Source organism: Bos mutus, chromosome 16 (assembly GCF_027580195.1).
Source record: "Bos mutus isolate GX-2022 chromosome 16, NWIPB_WYAK_1.1, whole genome shotgun sequence".
Lineage (NCBI taxonomy): Eukaryota > Metazoa > Chordata > Mammalia > Artiodactyla > Bovidae > Bos > Bos mutus.
In genome coordinates this window covers 47,798,784-47,817,296 of record NC_091632.1, presented here as the reverse complement: position 1 = coordinate 47,817,296, position 18,513 = coordinate 47,798,784, and the positions used below count along the sequence as shown (strand labels likewise).

General features: G+C 39.9%; 1 protein-coding gene across 3 annotated transcripts in view; it reads left to right on the top strand.

Moving 5' to 3' along the window:
- The window catches only part of PRRX1 (paired related homeobox 1), an 86,322-nt gene extending 69,443 nt beyond the window's left edge, over positions 1-16,879 (top strand). Inside the window, exons 4-5 of one of the 3 annotated variants that reach the window (XM_070385312.1) lie at positions 261-332; positions 16,268-16,879. In XM_070385312.1, coding sequence (XP_070241413.1) covers positions 261-315 — 55 coding nt within the window. In that variant the 3' untranslated portion in view covers positions 316-332; positions 16,268-16,879. Of the gene's footprint in view, positions 1-260; positions 333-6,055; positions 9,371-16,267 lie in introns of those variants that run through there. The other 2 variants (XM_005902392.2, XM_005902391.3) reach the window with 2 other exon arrangements.
- The last annotated feature ends 1,634 nt before the right edge of the window (positions 16,880-18,513 follow it).

The following is an 18,513-nucleotide window of genomic DNA, read 5'->3' as shown; positions in this document are numbered from 1 at the left end:
TCAGGGACATCCTTTCCTGTGAAAGATAGATAAAGAATGGTCTGGCTCTGCAGTACTGGTCTGGAGTGCCATTTCCAGAGGGAGGGCTGGGCTTCAAAGGAAACTAGTGACAAGTGAAAGAGAGGCCAGTGATCCTTATCCACGATTTCCCTCCCCCAACCTTCTCCTCCTCCTCCCCTCATTTGATCGTGGTCACAGTGCTGCCTGACATCTGCTGAACGCATTTGGCTCATTTCTCCCTTTCACACTTTCAAAAATAGATCCTCCTCCCTCCCAAGATGTTGTTTACACGAGGGGCTTCATAACGGATTCTAACGGAAGACACTGAAAAGGTAACTTGTCAGAGGGGGAAGAGGGTGGCTGCTGGGGGTAGGGTGTAAGTGGGAATTAAGTATGTTCAAGAAAGCGGGGCTTACAGTCCTAGACATGAAAGCGGTGAGGTCTTCCAGTGGGAAATACTATTGGAAACCAGAACTGCAAGAAAAATATGTCCATAGAGTTCAGGGTAGCCTGATAGCCTAGAGAAGGGCTCTTCAAGGATTACTGGGCATATGAATCACCTGGGATCATGTTACAGCGCAGACTCAGATTCAGTGAGTCTAGGGCAAGACCTGGGAATTGCACATCTAACATGCTCCCATGTGATGCCCAGGCTGTGGACACTTGGTACATGCTTTGAATAGTGAGGCTTTAGAGGATATAGGACAGAGGTCAGAAGAACTATGTTCTTGTCCTGGCTCTTGTTGCTCTTCAGGCCAGTTGAGTCATGGATCTCTTATGTGCCTTGTATCTAAGATTGAGCTAGTAAGAATTTCCCTATTATATATCACACAGGGGCGTTTGGAACCTATGGTTAAGCAATGTGCATTTCAAAAAGAAAAACAAAAATCACTGAGACAGCAGAAAGATGCAAGACTTCATATATAAAACATTTTTAGAGGAAAAATGTTTACAATGGCAGATGGATCACTGAACATGCAGTGCAAACTGAAGTCTTAGTAATGAAATATGGTCCAAATGTGTCTACTTTAAGAGCTAAATGCACATTTAAAGAGATCAACTTCTAAGTTTTAAAAACAGAAGTTGGAAATGATTACTTAAATTACAAAAAATCACTTCCCAAAGGATTTATCGGGTCTCTCTTTAAAAGTTTAAATTCCCCTAGGAAAACTCATATTGAATTTTATGAGATGGAAGCACGTAAACCTCTGTTGTTCTTGCACTGACAACAGAACAAACCCAAGAGATGATCTCCAACCTTTACACATCACAAACAGACTCACAAAAACCTCAAGCTCTATAGCCTTTGGAAAAATCTGAGAACCCCTAGGATCCCAGAAAGACACACAGACTTCTTGGGCTGACAGATCTGTCTTTGGGGTGAATTTTTCCATAGTTTGTTATCATTTGTTCGGAAGAATCAAATAGAAAACAAAGAGTTGAAAACTGAGTCAGGTATTATCCACCCCCACCCTCAGCTCTCCTTAATTGTTTTGTGATTGGTGGGATCTACATTCTGGGTGACTGGAAAGCAGAAGGGGAGATGTTCGTAAGTTTCCTGGCTTCCATACCATAGTATTTTCCATACTTCCTTTGGTGTTAGACAGGCATTTTAACATATTATTCCTCAGGACAACCTCTCAAGGTAGGTTGAAATTATCAAAAATTATTTGTCCCCAAGTGAAAACAGAACTCTAACCCTGCTGGTGGTTAGCATTCTGCTGTCTATGGCTGAGCTCCATCTGTTAGGAATCTCCAAATAAGGAGATGGAAAAATTTCAAGCTTACTTAAATGTGTCAGCTCTGTGCAAGTTCCAGAGCAGATTCGCTGAATCAACAGATGGGATACAAGTATTTCTTTTTCATCTCTGATTCCTCAATGCCTTTTATTCATCAGTGTGATTTCTTGGTCACGGACACAAAGAACTTTACATTCTTAAAAACCAAATAGAAATGCTGCTTTGGCCAAATGCTATAAGCCCAGTCTTAGTACTTATCTCATGTCTCCATCCTGTTAGGGGAATAGGCAGAAGGTAAGATCAATGGGCAAGATCTCTAGGTGTCAGTAAGCAAGCTTTTTGTGTTATCATGTGCTTAATAAATTAATTAGTTTTAACCTCATCTTTTTAGCCCAGGAAACTTAATCCTGTTTAGGAAGGCCATGATCTGAATTGCCCCCAAAATTTGGTTGAAAACAGCTTATTAACCTCATTGGTTTCTGTCTTGTGAGAAAACATTTCAGAGTTCTCTTTATTTTCCTAACACAGAGCTTCAGAAGTTTTGATGACATGGAAAACAGGTGGTCATGAACAATCTTTCAGATTGGCAGCCACTCAAGGCTTTCTTGCATCTGTTGTTACTTTTGGAAGTGGGTCCTCTCCATCATATTTCTAAGGCTTTTTAAAAGCATGACTAAGCTGCTTTTAGATTAATTTTGTCTTTTCTGACAGTAACATGTCTTGATTGGCACTGGTATGTCAAGGGACTGGTCCCTACTTGCCTAAATGGCACTTTTAATTTAGGTTGAGAGACTAGACTCATGTCAAACTACTGGAGGGAAAACAGACTCATTTTCTTTAGTACATGCACAAAATATTGCTGAGGTCTCTGCCTATAGAGTTGTGTATTCCAAGCATTTATTTAGAGGCTGTGAATTAAGACAGTCTCTGTTTCTTCATCTTACTTCTTATGGCTATGCAATGCTGAAATGTTAGACCAATTTTTGAAAGTTTATAACTTTTCTAAACATTTATCAAGTGAAAATCTTATCACTTATCAAGCATCTAGGATATTGCAAAACTCATTCATTAATAGCAACTTCTTTCTTTTTTATTCTGATAACTTTCTAACTTGAGAAATACCTATAAGGCATTACCATGGTATCAAAACACAGTGGTGTCTTTATAAAAGAACCACAGTACAATTAGACAAGAGTGCTGTTCTCAACTCTGCAAACACAGCCTGTTGTTTAAGGAAAGGTGTCTCAGTGAAAATCTAGTCTCCCAGATAAAATACAACTCTAATTTCACTAATTTGGGTTTGAGATGGGAAGTGGATCAGCATTCATCTCATTTGGAATATTAACATTTGGCCTGCATTAGAGACAGAGTCTCAATATTTCCAAGAAATGTGTTACCATACTAAGTCTTCAGACTAGAAAACCAGATGACACTAGTAAATTATGAAGTGTACAGCAAAATGGTTGTATAATAGACAAAATTGAAATCACAAGTAAAATACACATTTCTAGAAAACAGTAACAGCATTTTCAGCAAACTAATCCCCCACAGTTCTAATTCCCTTTGTCAACTAAGGAAAATGGACCACACCCTTGATTATCAAAAGAAAAAGAGAATCTCTATTAAATGAAACTTTCCTTGTCCAGAATCTCAAAGAATGTCTCAAGAAACTGAGTCAAATACTTAAAAGCACAGTATTCCATGTTTGCCATATTTCCAGTTTGCCATCAGAGAACTTTTTCTCTTTTTGCTCTCTCATGAAATTTTACCTTCCTGTTTTCAGAAGCCATTCAATTTTATTCTCAGTATTTAACAAAAAAAAAAAAAAAAAACCAGATAACTCAAGATCCCAACTTATCTCCTATACATTTAAACTGGTACCATATATCATCTTTAGGACTTAATTCTCTCACAGAAATCTGGCTAAGAAAGGCTGATTTGGTTGATTTCATAATATACAATTTAGGCTCATTTCCTAAATCCAGTTGTCTCTTTTCTTAGATACGTAGATTTTTTTCTTTGAAATCTTAGATTTCAGTATATCCTAGAAATTTCTCAAGTATGTGATTTATGGATTTGCATTTCTTTCTGATAGGGTCTTGAATGGAAGCATGTAATTCATATAGAATTTGAATGACAATATGTAAATGGATTTTGAAAATAAGTGAAACTTCTTGGTATATTGTAACAAAAGAAAAAAAACTTGTCCCATTTTAACAGGTTGTTCTGATTATTTTTTTTTCACTCCTAATTAAAACCTACTGAATTGAGACTGTTTTTCAGCTGTTGTCTTTTGGTAGATAGTGGTTGGAGTAATAGTCTATTCTGTAAATCTAACCTGCACCAATATTTATTCATTTTTGGGTTACTGTTAAAAGCTATTTGTGGTGGATTAAGAATATGCAGTCATCAGCCCCTGCTTTTGTTATGTCCCTTCTGATTTTTCTCATTCTAGTAAGATGCCAAAATTAATGGGAAGGACTGGTTCCTTAAAATCAAAGTCTGTTGGTAAAATACTTTTAGAAATCATTACTCACAGCAGGGTGACAGAGATCACTGATACTGAGCAGTAATCAGTTTAATCATACAGTACCTAGATATTTCTCAGTTACTTATCTATTCACTAAATACTTTCTTGAATGCCAAATATGTGCTAGATATGGTGTGAGCTCTACCTGGAGGCACAGTGGTGAACAAGGCAGATGTGGTGTCTCATCTATGGAGCTTATAGTTGAGGAATTAAAATTAAGTGCTGAAAGGAAAAGTACAGGGTGCTATAGATGAACCTAACTTTGTCTAGACAGTTAAGATCAGGTACCCAGAAAGGAGTAAGAGTTTTCATTTTCAAAAATGAAAGAGCGTAGCATTATTTTGGAATGCTTCCGAGTCTTCCTCCTGCGATAGGACACCCATATAAACACTCACACATACCAGTGTTATAAGGGTCTTAAATTAAGGATGTATTTTCTAGTAAGACATATTATAATTTTTAACCCAGTTTTCCTGGGTTAATTGCTAGTAATTGAGCTGGAACAAGCTATTGTGAGTCTTGACTATAATTCTTGACTTGAAGTCTTGACTGCATGGTATCCCAAATAAGTATTAATGATATGTAATCTTCCTATTTGTAGAGTAGCTTTAGTTTTTTTCTCTTTCTGGTCCAACACTTGATCCCCAGAACCACAAACTCCTGTGTGGCTGACAAAATTGCACAGGAATGCAGGCACCAGCAGAGCACATGTCATTCCATTTATAAGTCTATCTCATTCCAGCCCTCAGTTGAAAGGTATTTTGCTAATCTTAGAAACAACTAGAAATATGTTCATTTAATTAAAATGAGTTGTTCCTTTATATCTATTTAGTATCAAGTAATAGATACCTTGCATCCTAGTCTAAGAAATCTTTACATTTCCTTTTAAAGAAATTCTTAGATGCAATTAACAGAAAGCCACTAATTACAAATTTCTGTCCAGTGGTATTCCTAGGTCTTAATTACAGTCTCTGACTTTGGGCTTTTCTCCACAATAAGAACAGTCAGAAACAATTACCTCTGAGGTCAGGAATACTGAAACTGGATCATTTGCTAGTTTATATAGGATATCTAAACATTTCCAAAATAATGGACACGGCATGCAGTGTAAGCTGCTCAAGTACTTTTGAGTAAAAGTTATAAAATGAAGGCCAATAAGGATGGAAACTTCTTGATTATGCAATACTTGGTACCATCAACCAGTGGATCAAGAAAGCCAGAGAAGTCATCTTAGGTTGTTTAACTGGTTCTTCAAGGAAACTATTTAATATGGTATTCAGTGATTATCTAAAATGCGTTAAAATGTGTTAGAATTCAAGTCAGCTACCTAGAGTGAGGAAGGCAAAATGTCCTTTAGTTTCTTTTTCCAAATGCCTCCTTCTCTTCCTTCTCACTCCCAGAAACTATTGATAGAGGCAGGACAAGATTAAATACTGTTTTAATTGGTCAGCTGATGAAACACCTGCTATCCACCATAAGCAGCTTTCGTCTCTCACCCCAGAAATAAATCATTACTCACTGTATCCAACACAGAAAATACTTCCCCCCTGACCTTGTTCCACTCTCCACTGCTTTCCCCTGCCCTTCAAAGCACTTGCCACTAAGGACCTTCAACACACTAAGGGCCTTAGACTAATGAAAACCTGGGGCTGTGAGGGACCTCAGAGGTCATGTAGTCCAACCTGCCTGCCCCCATCCTGAGAGTTGCACCCAGCTGGGGCACAGACTTGCGACTTCATGAAACTAATGCCTCTTATTCTCCCTGCTCTCTCCTTTGTCCCTACAGCGCCATGGCTACTTATTCTGCCACATGTGCCAACAATAACCCTGCACAGGGCATCAACATGGCCAACAGCATTGCCAACCTGAGACTGAAGGCCAAGGAATATAGTTTACAGAGGAACCAGGTGCCAACAGTCAACTGAGGAAAAAAAATAATTAAACAGGCCTAAGAAGAAGTCAAAAACCATAAGACACCTATCCTGCTCTGTCATTTCTACATCTGCTGGAAAAAAAATAAATAAATAAAAACAAACAAACAAACAAAAACCAGAACTAAACTATTGGGACCATGGCAGAGAAAAGCAGGAGAGGAGCAAAATGAAAAGTAGTTAACAAATGTTCCTCCTCCCTCTGGGATACCACCACCACTTGCTTCTGTGTGTGTTAATTTTGTTTTTCCTTCTATTCATATGCTTTGCTTAATATACTCTGAGCTTCTTCAGTTAAGTTCAGCCCACCCACCCCCATGATTGTATGGGTTTTAAAAGAATCGACAGCAGCCAAAGAAACCATATATGTATATATATATTCAGAATACTTGCCTATAGTCTCCTCAGTGAACCTCAGTGCCTTACCCCACCCTTCTTCCCAGTTCTCTGAACAGAAGCTCTAGGAACTTCTGAAAAGCCAAAGTCTTTCTGAAGAATTTGTGCCAGACATAATTCCTTTGCTCATTGTCTCCATCTCTGTTGGTCATGGTAAGGTTCCATCAGCTACTATGGGGTGGGGGGGTGGGAAACAAAGCAGTTGTATACAACATCTGGTCACTGGCCTGTCTAATCCAACGTGATTGGCTACATCTGGCTAATTCTAAGCTCTAAGCTCTAGATTTAAGCTCTAAGCAATAGAGGATAATATCACCTCACTACTACCCCTCACCCCTATCCAAGCAAACAGCCATCTTAAGTTAAAGATATTTGTTGTTTCTTGAGTAATTTGCTAACATAGGCTTATTTGATAGAAGACATATTTTTCACTTGAGAGAGGAAGAGACATTTCTCTAGGAAGACAAACACTAAGTTGTGAAAGGCATGGCCTACATCTCTTTGGTGCCTTAAGGGTAGTCAGATGCACACTTATATATATACTGTATATATTTATATATTATATATATATATATAAAATATTCTTACAAGCTTGAGTTTGCAGTTTCTCAAACACTACCAAGAGCAAATTTCACACCATCATCAGTGTCCTTATTTCTACCGTGGTAAGACTTTTTATTAGGGATCTTGTTTCCTTTCCTTCTCTACACAAAATTCTCACTATGGCCACAGAGCAACTGATAAAGCAGCTGTTTGAGAACAGTTATAATTTTCACATTAGCATTTTAAATACATTAGAAACAATCGAGGCTATGAAAATGTCCTTGAGTTTGGCACCTGAACTCTGGTGAAAGGCTGATACATACTAAACTAGCATGAGAATTAGACTTAGCAGAGGAAAAGCCATTTAGTTATCTGTCCTTTTCCCACTCAACAGGAATAGGAAAGATACATGATTCAGTGAAATACTTAAAGGTTTATCTAAATTCTAAGAATCTGAAAGGCAATTGTTGGCTATTTGTGTCTTCTAATCTATTGACATAAAGTTTAGTATCTAGGACTGATCTTTTGTTTCTTTCTCTTTGTTTCCACCCATGCTTTTGTAACTTGTCAGGTAGACATGACCAAACCACATTCTCATGCCATGCCTTGGTTTACCTTTTTTTTTGTAAAATGGGTTTAACAATACTTACCTACCTCACAGGGGTGTTGTGAGGCTCTAATCATTTGCTCCTTTATTCTTTCCTGTATTCTCTGTATGTCCAGCACTTTGTAGCCATGGGAGGGAAGGGACTATGAAAGTAAATGATGTTAATAGAGGGCTATGGTACCCAGAAGCCTTGTTTTCTAGCAAGGAGAAGCTACCTTGCTGTAAATACTTATAACCTTGCATTTGGAAATGAGAAATAGGCTTATATTTGCAGACCTCTCAAAAAATCACATCATTTGACCAAAAAATAACTTGAGACACACAGAACAGACATCTCTTTGACTTATATTTTCATCTTGACCAACTTGGATTTATAATAATTTTTTAAATTAGTTGAAAAGCTTTAGATTGATTTTGGCCAAATATGCCAACTGTGAGTAACAGGCAAGGATTTGGGATTTAAGGTGCACTTTCAGTACACATTCGTGATTTTCCCTGGCATATCAGATTGAACTAATGGTGGTATTTTCAGTCAAACAGTCATCGATCTGGAAATGTATTACCAATGTTGATTCTAAACTTCTTTTAATAAGAAGGAAGCCCATCTTATATGCATTTTGCTTTCATCAACTGATTTCCTCTTCTTTTAACATACTATTAAGTCATTTCTTACTGAATGGTTTATGTAGGCTGGCCGAACAACACACATTACTGCTTCCTAAAGTATTCTTCAACTAATTCTCTTGTCCCACTAGCTGCCGTGGATTATCAAGTTTTTATCCTAGTAGATCAAAACATTCTTTGTGAAAAGAGTGCAGTCCAAGAAACTAGTGAACCTTTGGAGTTTGGGGAGAACAACTAAGAGAAGGTTTGGGGTGTATAGTGCAGGGAAGAGACATCACAGGTGAAAAGACTTTGCTAAAAATGGGGGGAGTCTTAGAAGAGGGAGTAAAGAGGTAGAGGATCATGTAAAACAAGGTCATTTGAAACTTTTGTCCTGACATTCATTTTGAGTGGTGAAGAGAAAAGCGTGAACCCCCATAACCCCAGTGCTGGATGAAATTAGGCAGTGCCTGGGCAAGTGCTTGCTGTCCAGGAATATCATAGAATAATCAATGCTGTCAGCCATAGGAGCTTTTATTGCTAGTCAATCAATACCACAAACATGGACTATATAAGGATCTGATGGAGAAATGTACACAGGGTACCAGCACTCAATTTTGTTCATTCATTATTGATTTAAAAAAAATAGAAGTTTCATATGTGATTTGAAAGAACAGCATGCTGGCTCCTAAACCAGGTGTGAGAGGGCCTCAGGTCCATGAAGTTCAAAGGCATATCCCTGTTCTTCATCATCTATACCCAGATAACAGATGAATACATACCAACCGTCTGTGTTCCCAGTCCCTCCCCAAACAAGACACTGATATGTAGAGTACTTGGCAGGTTAAATCAAGCTGGAAGAGGTGACTGGATAAAAAAGGGAATGACATTTAGGGTATAAAGATCTCATAAGAAATGTAATATGTAAATTATATCTTGCTTTATGATGTAAAATATACATTGTTTGCGCTAGAATAGAAGTGATTCCTTTTCAATAAAAAGAAAGAAGGATACGACTATGTCTGCTGAGTCTGATGGTTCTTTTCCCTTTGAAATTTAAAAACAGATCTGCTAAGATCTAAGACTGCATTCAGAAAAAAAGTGAAGGTAAGAGGAATTTCTGAACAAGAGAACTTCTTAGAGTATAATAATATTTTCTACATATTTTGTTTGTTTCTCACAGACAAAGACAACAGTGAGATAAGGTGGGGGCATTTTTTAGTAGAATGGGTAAGTGTAGAGTGAACCTTTAAGGAGAGTTTTGCTATTTCTCACCCACCCCTTTAGTATCCACAATAATGTACATCATTAGACAAAACAGATTCAGTTCAGTCAGCTCAGTCGCTCAGTCGTGTCCGACTCTTTGCGACCCCAGGAATCGCAGCACGCCAGGCCTCCCTGTCCATCACCTACTCCCGGAGTTCACCCAGACTAATGACAGCCTTTTCTTTTAGAAAAAAGAAGTAACAAAGTAAAATTTCTTAAGCACCTATTGTTACAGTATTGTGTAGTAAGTAGGGGAGGAGGTGGTAGAAAAGTGAAATAGGAAAATAGTTCTTTTTCATACAAATTAAAGTAAATCTGATTTAAATGGCAACTATAGCATGAACAAATTTATGCAATAGAAAGTGAAGTCACATCCGACTCTTTGTGACCCCGTTGACTGTAGCCTACCAGGCTTCTCTGTCCATAGGATTTTCCAGGCAAAAGTGCCAGAGTAGGTTGCCATTTCCTTCTCTAGGGGATCTTCCCAACCCAGAGATCGAACCCAGGTCTCCAGCATTGCAGGCAGACGCTTTACCCTCTGAGCCATCAGGGAAGCCTATAGTTCAAGACAGTAAATGTGTCCAAGAAATAAAACAGATGGGAGTTCAGAAAAGGAAGCAAGAAAACACTGAGCTGAAATGGGAGAGAGTTTCACTGAGGAACTGGGACTTGAGTTTCATCAGCAGGGATCTGGGCAGGAGAAGGGGGGGCAATGGATTTCAGGTGGGAGGAGTGGTACAGAAGAAAGGGTGAAGGGAGGGATACAAGAATGAGGAATTTGTATTCCAGGACCATGGCAAGATGGGCCTAGAAGGGATGGAGAGCTTATTTTGAAGCAGAGTAGAAGAAAACACTGAAGATTGAAGTTGATTCTTCATCTTGCAATGTATTATGTGTCAAAGGAGTATGGATTTTTCCTCAGGCCATCGAGATTGATTGAAAGTTAGCAGGATTGTTGTGGTAAAAGGATGGAGATGAACTAGAGCAGAACAGAAACTGGAAGCAGAACAGATAGAAGAGGAACAGAAAACAAAGGATGCATAGGAAACATCTTGCAAGGAAAAAATCAGCAGAACTTTATGATGGGAGAAAGAGACTGGAGTCAAAGTAACCCTGATTTGAAACCTGGGCACGGCAGGGCAGATGAATCACTGACAAAAGTCAACAAAAACAGGAGAGGGCCAATAACAGGAGAAAGATATATTGCACTCTAAGGACTTCCCTGCTAGTCCAGTGGTTAAGGCTCGATGCTTTCACTGTGTGGGGCATGAGTTTGGTCCCTAGTCAGGGATCTAAGATGCCACATGCGGCATGGCATGGCCAAAAAAAGAAAAACCTGAAATGTAAGTGTTCAGTAAGTGAAGGAGTAGGGCTTAGAACTGACGTCAAGGGTGGAGACAGAAATTTGGGATTCATCTTTAAGGAAGTGACACCTTGAGGTATAAGTATGAATAATTCTTTGAGAATAAAGAGTAACATTGTGACTCAAATAATTATTTCAGTAAGTGCCTTTTGGAAGTAATTAGCCCAGGGAGAAAGACAGGACTTTGAAAAACACTTTCAATTAGGAAAAGAGCTACTGAAAGCAATTTACAAGGAGCTTTTCAAGAAATAGGGGAGAGCTCAGCTTCTTTGTTATCTCAGATTTAAGAAAAGAGAAGTTTTTAAAAAGAAGGGAATCACATTTCTCTAATAATTAACAATGTTGAACATCTTTTCATGTGCCTCTTGGCCATCCATATGTCTTCTTTGGAGAAATGCCTTCTGCCTATTTTTTGACTGGGTTGTTTGTTTTGGTGCTGTTAAGCACCATGAGCTGTTTATAAATTTTGAAGATATCACCTCACATCAGTCAAAACAGCTATCATCATAAAAAAAAAAAATCCACAAACAATAAATGTTGGAGAAAGTGTAGAGAGAAGGGAACTCTCCTACACTGTTGGTGGGAATGTAAATTGGAGAACAGGATTGAGGTTCCTTAAAAAATTAAAAATAGAGCTACCTTCAGTTCAGTTCAGTCGCTCAGTCGTGTCCGACTCTTTGCGACCCCATGAATTGCAGCATGCCAGGCCTCCCTGTCCATCACCAACTCCCGGAGTTCACTCAGACTCACGTCCATCGAGTCAGTGATGCCATCCAGCCATCTCATCCTCTGTTGTCCCCTTCTCCTCCTGTCCCCAATCCCTCCCAGCATCAGAGTCTTTTCCAATGAGTCAACTCTTCGCATGAGGTGGCCAAAGTACTGGAGTTTCAGCTTCAGCATCATTCCTTCCAAAGAAATCCCAGGGCTGATCTCCTTCAGAACGGAGTGGTTGGATCTCCTTGCAGTCCAAGGGACTCTCAAGAGTCTTCTCCAACACCACAGTTCAAAAGCATCAATTCTTTGGCGCTCAGCCTTCTTCACAGTCCAACTCTCACATCCATACATGACCACAGGAAAAACCATAGCCTTGACTAGACGGACCTTTGTTGGCAAAGTAATGTCTCTGCTTTTGAATATGCTATCTAAGTTGGTCATAACTTTCCTTCCAAGGAGTAAGCGTCTTTTAATTTCATGGCTGCAGTCACCATCTGCAGTGATTTTGGAGCCCCCAAAAATAAAGTCTGACACTGTTTCCCCATCTATTTCCCATGAAGTGATGGGACTGGATGCCATGATCTTCGTTTTCTGAATGTTGAGCTTTAAGCCAACTTTTTCACTCTCCACTTTCACTTTCATCAAGAGGCTTTTTAGTTCCTCTTCACTTTCTGCCATAACTCTGTAATCCCACACCTGGGCATATATCCAGAGACAAACATAATCTGAAGGGATACATGCACCCAAATATTCACATGCACCCAAATTGCAGCACTGATCACAATGGCTAAGACATGGAAGCAAGCTATGTGTCCATTGACAGAGGAATGGATAAAGAAGATGTGGTACATACATCTAATACTAGCCATTAAAAAGAATGAAATAATGCCATTTGCAGCAACATGGATGGACCTAGAGATTGTCATACTAAGTGAAGTTAAGTCAGAGAGAGAAGGAGAAATATTGTATGACGTCCCTTGTATGTGGAACCTAAAAAGAAATGATACAAATGAACTTACTTACAAAGCAGAAAGAAACTCACAGACTTAAGAGAACAAATTTATGGTCACCATGGGGGAAAATAGCGGGAAGGAATAGTTAGAGAGTTTGGGATGGATGTGTACACATTGCTGTATTTAAAATGGATAACCAGCAAGGACCTACTATACAGCATATGAAACTCTGCTCAATACTATGTAGCAGCCTGGATGGGAGGGGAGTTTGGGGGAGAATGGATACATGCATATGTATGGCTGAGTCCCTTCACTGTTCACCTGAAACTATTACAACATTATTAATTGGCTATATCCCAACACAAAATAAAAAGTTTTAAAAAATAAATAAAAAGAAAGGAATTCTCAATATACTCAAATGCTGTAGAGCAGACCAGCTAATTGGAGATAGAGAAAAGGCCCTTGGATTAGTGATTTTCTGGAGTACAGAGTACTTGAGTGCTGGAAGAAGGTACATTGTGGCAAGTTATGGTAAGAATAAGTGCTTGATAAAAATGGAAGCAGTGGTTGTATACCAGAGGCCCCCAAGCCCCAGGCCTTGGACTGGTATAGGTCCATGACCTGTTAGGAACAAGATGTCACGGCAGGAGGTGAGCGGCAGGCGAGCAAGTGAAGCTTCATCTGTATTTACAGCTGCTCCCCATTGCTTGCATTACTGCCTGAGCTCTGTCTCCTGTCAGATCAGTGGTGGCATTAGATTCTCATGGGAGCGGAACTCTACTGTGAACTGTGTACGTGAGGGATCTAGGTTGCATGCTCCTTATGAGAATCTAATGCCTGATAATCTGATTCCGCACTGTGGTGAGCTGTATAAGTATTTCATGTAATAATAATAAAGTACACAATGAATATAATGCACTTGAACCATCCCCACCCTGCCCTGGTCTGTGAAAAAAATTGTCTTCCACAAAACTGGTCCCTGATGCCAAAAAGGTTGGGGACCACTGCTATAGATCACTTGCTTGAGATTTTTGGCATTGAAAGTGTATTAATAAGAATCCTTTCAGTGGCAGGTGGCAGAAGCCTATCGAACTAGTTCAAATTACTCAGAGCTTTACTTAAAGGACACTAGGGTTGCCTACTGAACCCAGAGAAATACTGCTGGAGCCAGAGTAGCTCTTGAGATCCCAAACACTGGAATGAGGCCCATACCCTTAGGCCTAGCAAGATCCATACACCTTGCTCTGGGTCTCAGCAGCACTCCTCTGACTGCGCAAAGAATCTATGGGGCCAGATGAATGTGCCCACCTGGATTCTGTATCTCTCATTGGAGACCATCCTTCATGCACTTGGGGTTTAGAAGTCCCTTTCCAAATGATCTGGAATCCACTTTCAAGGTTTCCATTAGCCTCTTTTCCTGGGATGACTATTTGTGGGGGTTGGGGTAGATAGGTGGTCCTCGGATATGCATGCTGCAGTTATTCCCAGGTGGCTCAGTGGTGAAGAATCCACCTGCCAATGCAGGAGATGCAAGAGACGCAGGTTCGATCCCTGGTTTGGGAAGATTCCCTGGAGTAGGAAATGACAAGCTGCTCCAGTATTCTTGCCTGGAAAATTTCTTGGACAGAAGAGCCTGGCAGGTTACAGTCCATGGGGTCACAAAAGAGTTGGACACAACTTAGCGACTAAAGAACAACAATGCATGTCTACTTTTGGTGCAGGATGGGGCTGGGTGAGAAGAGAAGTGGGTAGGCTACAGGCTGCAGTCTAAGGCCTGGCCAGAGGCTCTCTACACTCCCATGTTCTGGAAAGGAACTACAAAGCAAACAGCCTGAGAATTCAGAATGAGAACCTGGCTTTTCCTGTCACTATAAATGGGTTCATTAATGGAGGAGGGTGGAATGTAATTTGTTTAACAGTTTGTTAGCTTAATTTATAATGTTAGTGTCTGGATGTGAATATGCAGGCCTTTATTTGTTCTCTAGCCTGAGTATGGCTCTAGCATCCCCATGGATGAGCCACCAGGCTTGGCTGCCTTTTGATTTAATTTCTGGAGATTACATTAACTAGAAATCAGTGCCAGAAAGCTTTCTGAGTCATAAATCTTCAATATGAACCCATTCTGGCCCCACATTTTTTTTCTCTCTTAGAAATTGGACTCAGACCTCTGTGCATCTGTAGGACCTCAGCTTGAAGGCTTCTTTCAAATCTTCCTTGGAACAGGGTGACAGGAGAGTTTTGAACAGAGTTTATCTGTCCTGTGGTGGCTCAGATGGTAAAGAGTCTGCCTGCAATGTGGAAGACCCAAGTTCAGTCTCTGAGGTGGGAAGATCTCCTGGAGAAGGAAATGGCAATCCACTCCAGTAAATTTGCCAGGAAAATACCATGGACGGAGGAGCCTGGCAGGCTACAGCCCATAGGGTCTCAAAGAGTCGGACACAACTGAGCAATTTCATTTTCACTTTATCTGTCCCCTATCAGTCAGCATACCAATTTATTGTGGTTTACCTGGGTTGTGGTTTACATTATGCTTGTGGGGAGACAGAACAGCAGAAAGGTTTGAGAAGGGGCCGAGAAGGAAGATTTCAGTTATTGCTTTAGTTCCTCTTAAGCCCCAGTACTTTCCATTGTGTCTCCTTGTGTTTCAAACTTCTTTACTTGACAAGGGGGGATTTCTGTTGCAATTCAAAGTTTTCTATGGTCTGACCCTTGGAGTCTTGCAGACCTGGCAATGGGTTGAAATCCTCCCTGTTGCACAGAATACCTCAGGTCATTTAGTTTTAGACTTGAAGGCCTGTAATACTCATTTCTATATTGTCAGGTGCACTTTAGTTGCAAGTGGCAGAAACCCAAGTGAAATTAGGTTGAGGTGGTTTAAATAGGGTGTTTATTAGCTGGATTTGGAGGTAGATCAGAGGAAGAAAGAAGGAGTCAAGGGAATCAAGGTAGCTCTGAGAAGCTCAGTCACTAGAACTGAGACTTGACATCACCAGAACCCTCTGTCTGTGTCTCATCTCTGCAGGCAGGTTTTCTCCATGGAGTAAGGAAAGTGGCTGCTGGCAGAGGAGACTTGCATCCTTTCAGCTTAGAAGAAAGATCTGAGAAACCATCTCCTGTTATAAATATCCTGGGAGATAACTTTAACGTCCTGGTTTGGTTTATGCACACTCATGATCCAATCACTGAACCCTAGGGGTGGAGATGTACTAAGTGTCTAGACCAGTGGTGTGTGCCTTTTTCAGGCACCACTTGAGCACCAGTGCAATGCCTCTTGTCCTCACTTCTGCATCTAGTCAGTACTGAAACACTCAATCCTCAGTATATTTCCAGAGTCTTGTAGATAGCACATCAACTAAACCAATGTATAAATGCTCCCCACTTTCATTTTCAGACATACCAACTTTGGACATCAGTCCCGAGTGATGGTGGCCACCTTGATAATGAACCCTTGCATTGGTTTTCCATTTTCATCCTTTTATTCCCTCAGCTCCTCAATCCTGCTCCCTGTGACCATTTTCCAAATAAACCATCTGCATGTCAGCCATTACCTCCATCTGTGCTTTTCTGGGGAGAGGGTGGGAGAAGGTATCTGAGTAACATGGAACTTTATCTCTTTTGCCAGGGGGCATCCTCTCCAAAACTTGGATTGAGTACTGGGAACCTGTTGTTACCAGAAGAAAGAGAGAATGAAATGAAATGTAGGCAGATAAAAATAACATAGGTTCTCCAGATCGAGGAAGGAGAAAAGAACACTTTTGACTGTCAATTGTTTTCCATCTCAATTGATATTGACTTGCTTCTTGCTGATGTTGACAAATGCTTGCTGCAAATACGTCAATTAAAACTGTACCAATTCCTTTCTTCATTCTTGTTGAAGAGACAACTAGCATTTCAACCAAGTCCGTTTACTCTTCTTTCTGGGCACACGGATAGGTTTCATTCCCTAGCATCCTTTACAGGTAGGTGTGGTCTTGTGACACCTCCCAGACAATGGAATGTGAGCAGCAGTGGTATTTGACAGTTTTGATCCTGGCTCATAATTCCGAACTGCATTTTCCCTTGCTCTTTCTTCCCTGTGGCTGAGTGCTAAGACAGCATCCAATCAACTTTGGGAGCCACATTTTAAGGATGGTAAAGCAACAGTCAACCTGGGACTGGAAATGTGACTTCAGGAAGAAAAGTTGCAACCCTTGCACCCTGGGAACAGTCTGGAGTATTATATGGTGGAGAAAATAAAGTTCTATTCTGTCAATCCATGTCATGACAAAGTCTATTTGTTAACTGCAACTCAGCCCAACCTAAAACCTCCTTTTCCTTTCTTTTCCCTTCTTCCTTCAATATCATGTGCATTTCAATATCCTTGTAACTCACAGACATATGAGTTACACATAAGCATATGGAAGAATGTGTTTGAATATTATAGTATATGGTTTTGTAGCATCTTGTGCCCTTTGTATAATACATAACTAACTGAATGTTGTAGTAAATAAATACACTAAATAACACTTTCAATAAATTAGTGCCTGACACTGTAGAGTTCCTGGAAAATATGTCAACATGTTATTCTACTTTTTAAAAAGGCAGCATTCCTGAAAGTAAGAATGCCAGGTCATCTACAAACTGAAGACATCTGAAAACTATTTATTAAAGTCACATATTTATCTGCTTAGTGACACTCAGTTACTCAGAGGTAAAATAAGGCTAGAAATCCTGGACAGCTAGAGAAACTCACATATGTGCACAGGAAGGCATGAATAGAAATGTTCATCATAGCACAGCTTGCAATAATAAAATATTGGAAACAAACAAGATGTCTGTCAAAGACAGAATAAACAAACTGTGATATATTCATACAATGGTATACTATTCAGAAATAAAAAATGAATAAATGAGAAATGGCTACATACCTCTAGTTGGAGACCTCTCAGAAACATCACTTTGAGAAGAAAAAAATAAATTGTAGGGATATATGACACTATTTATATAAAGTTTAAAAATAGATAATAAAATTATATATTATTTATAAACACATGTGTATGTGGTGAAACACGCATACATATAAATAAAAAATGAAAAATAATTTCAAAATACTAATTCTGAAAAAAGCAATTTCTGAGTAAGGAGGTAGGGGACAGAATCTGAACAAGCACACTAGGTGCTTCAAATAAATCTGAACTATTTCATTTCCTTAAAAAATATGAGATGAAAATAAGACAAATACTAAAGTTTGACAAAAGCTGGGTGGCAAGCACTGCTGCTGCTGCTGCTAAGTCGCTTCAGTCGTGTCTGACTCTGTGCGATCCCATAGACGGCAGCCCACCAGGCTCCCCTGTCCCTGGGATTCTCCAAGCAAGAACACTGGAGTGGGTTGCCATTTCCTTCTCCAATGCATGAAAGTGAAAAGTGAAAGTGAAGTCGCTCAGTCGTGTCCAACTCTTAGTGATCCCATGGACTGCAGCCCACCAGGCTCCTCCATCCATGGGATTTTCCAGGCAAGAGTACTGGAGTGGGGTGCCATTATGTTCAAAATACTGATCTCTGTAGTTTTGTATGCTTATGATATTTCAGAGTGTGTTAAATGTGGGAAAAAAGAATGGGGATGTATATCTCACAACCTCAGCAGAGGGTCATGCAAGACTGTTGGTGGCTGTGTTTGTGTGATCTTAGACTTTGCTCTAGGGCATCCCTGGCAGCTCACTGGTAAAGAATCTACCTGCCAGTGCAGGAGACTTGAGTTTGATCCCTGGGTCGGGAAGATCCCCTGGAGAAGGAAATGGCAAGCTGCTTCAGTATTCTTGCCCAGAAAATTCCATGAACAGAAAAGTCTGGGGGGCTGCTGTCCATGATGGGCTACAGTCCAGTCAGACA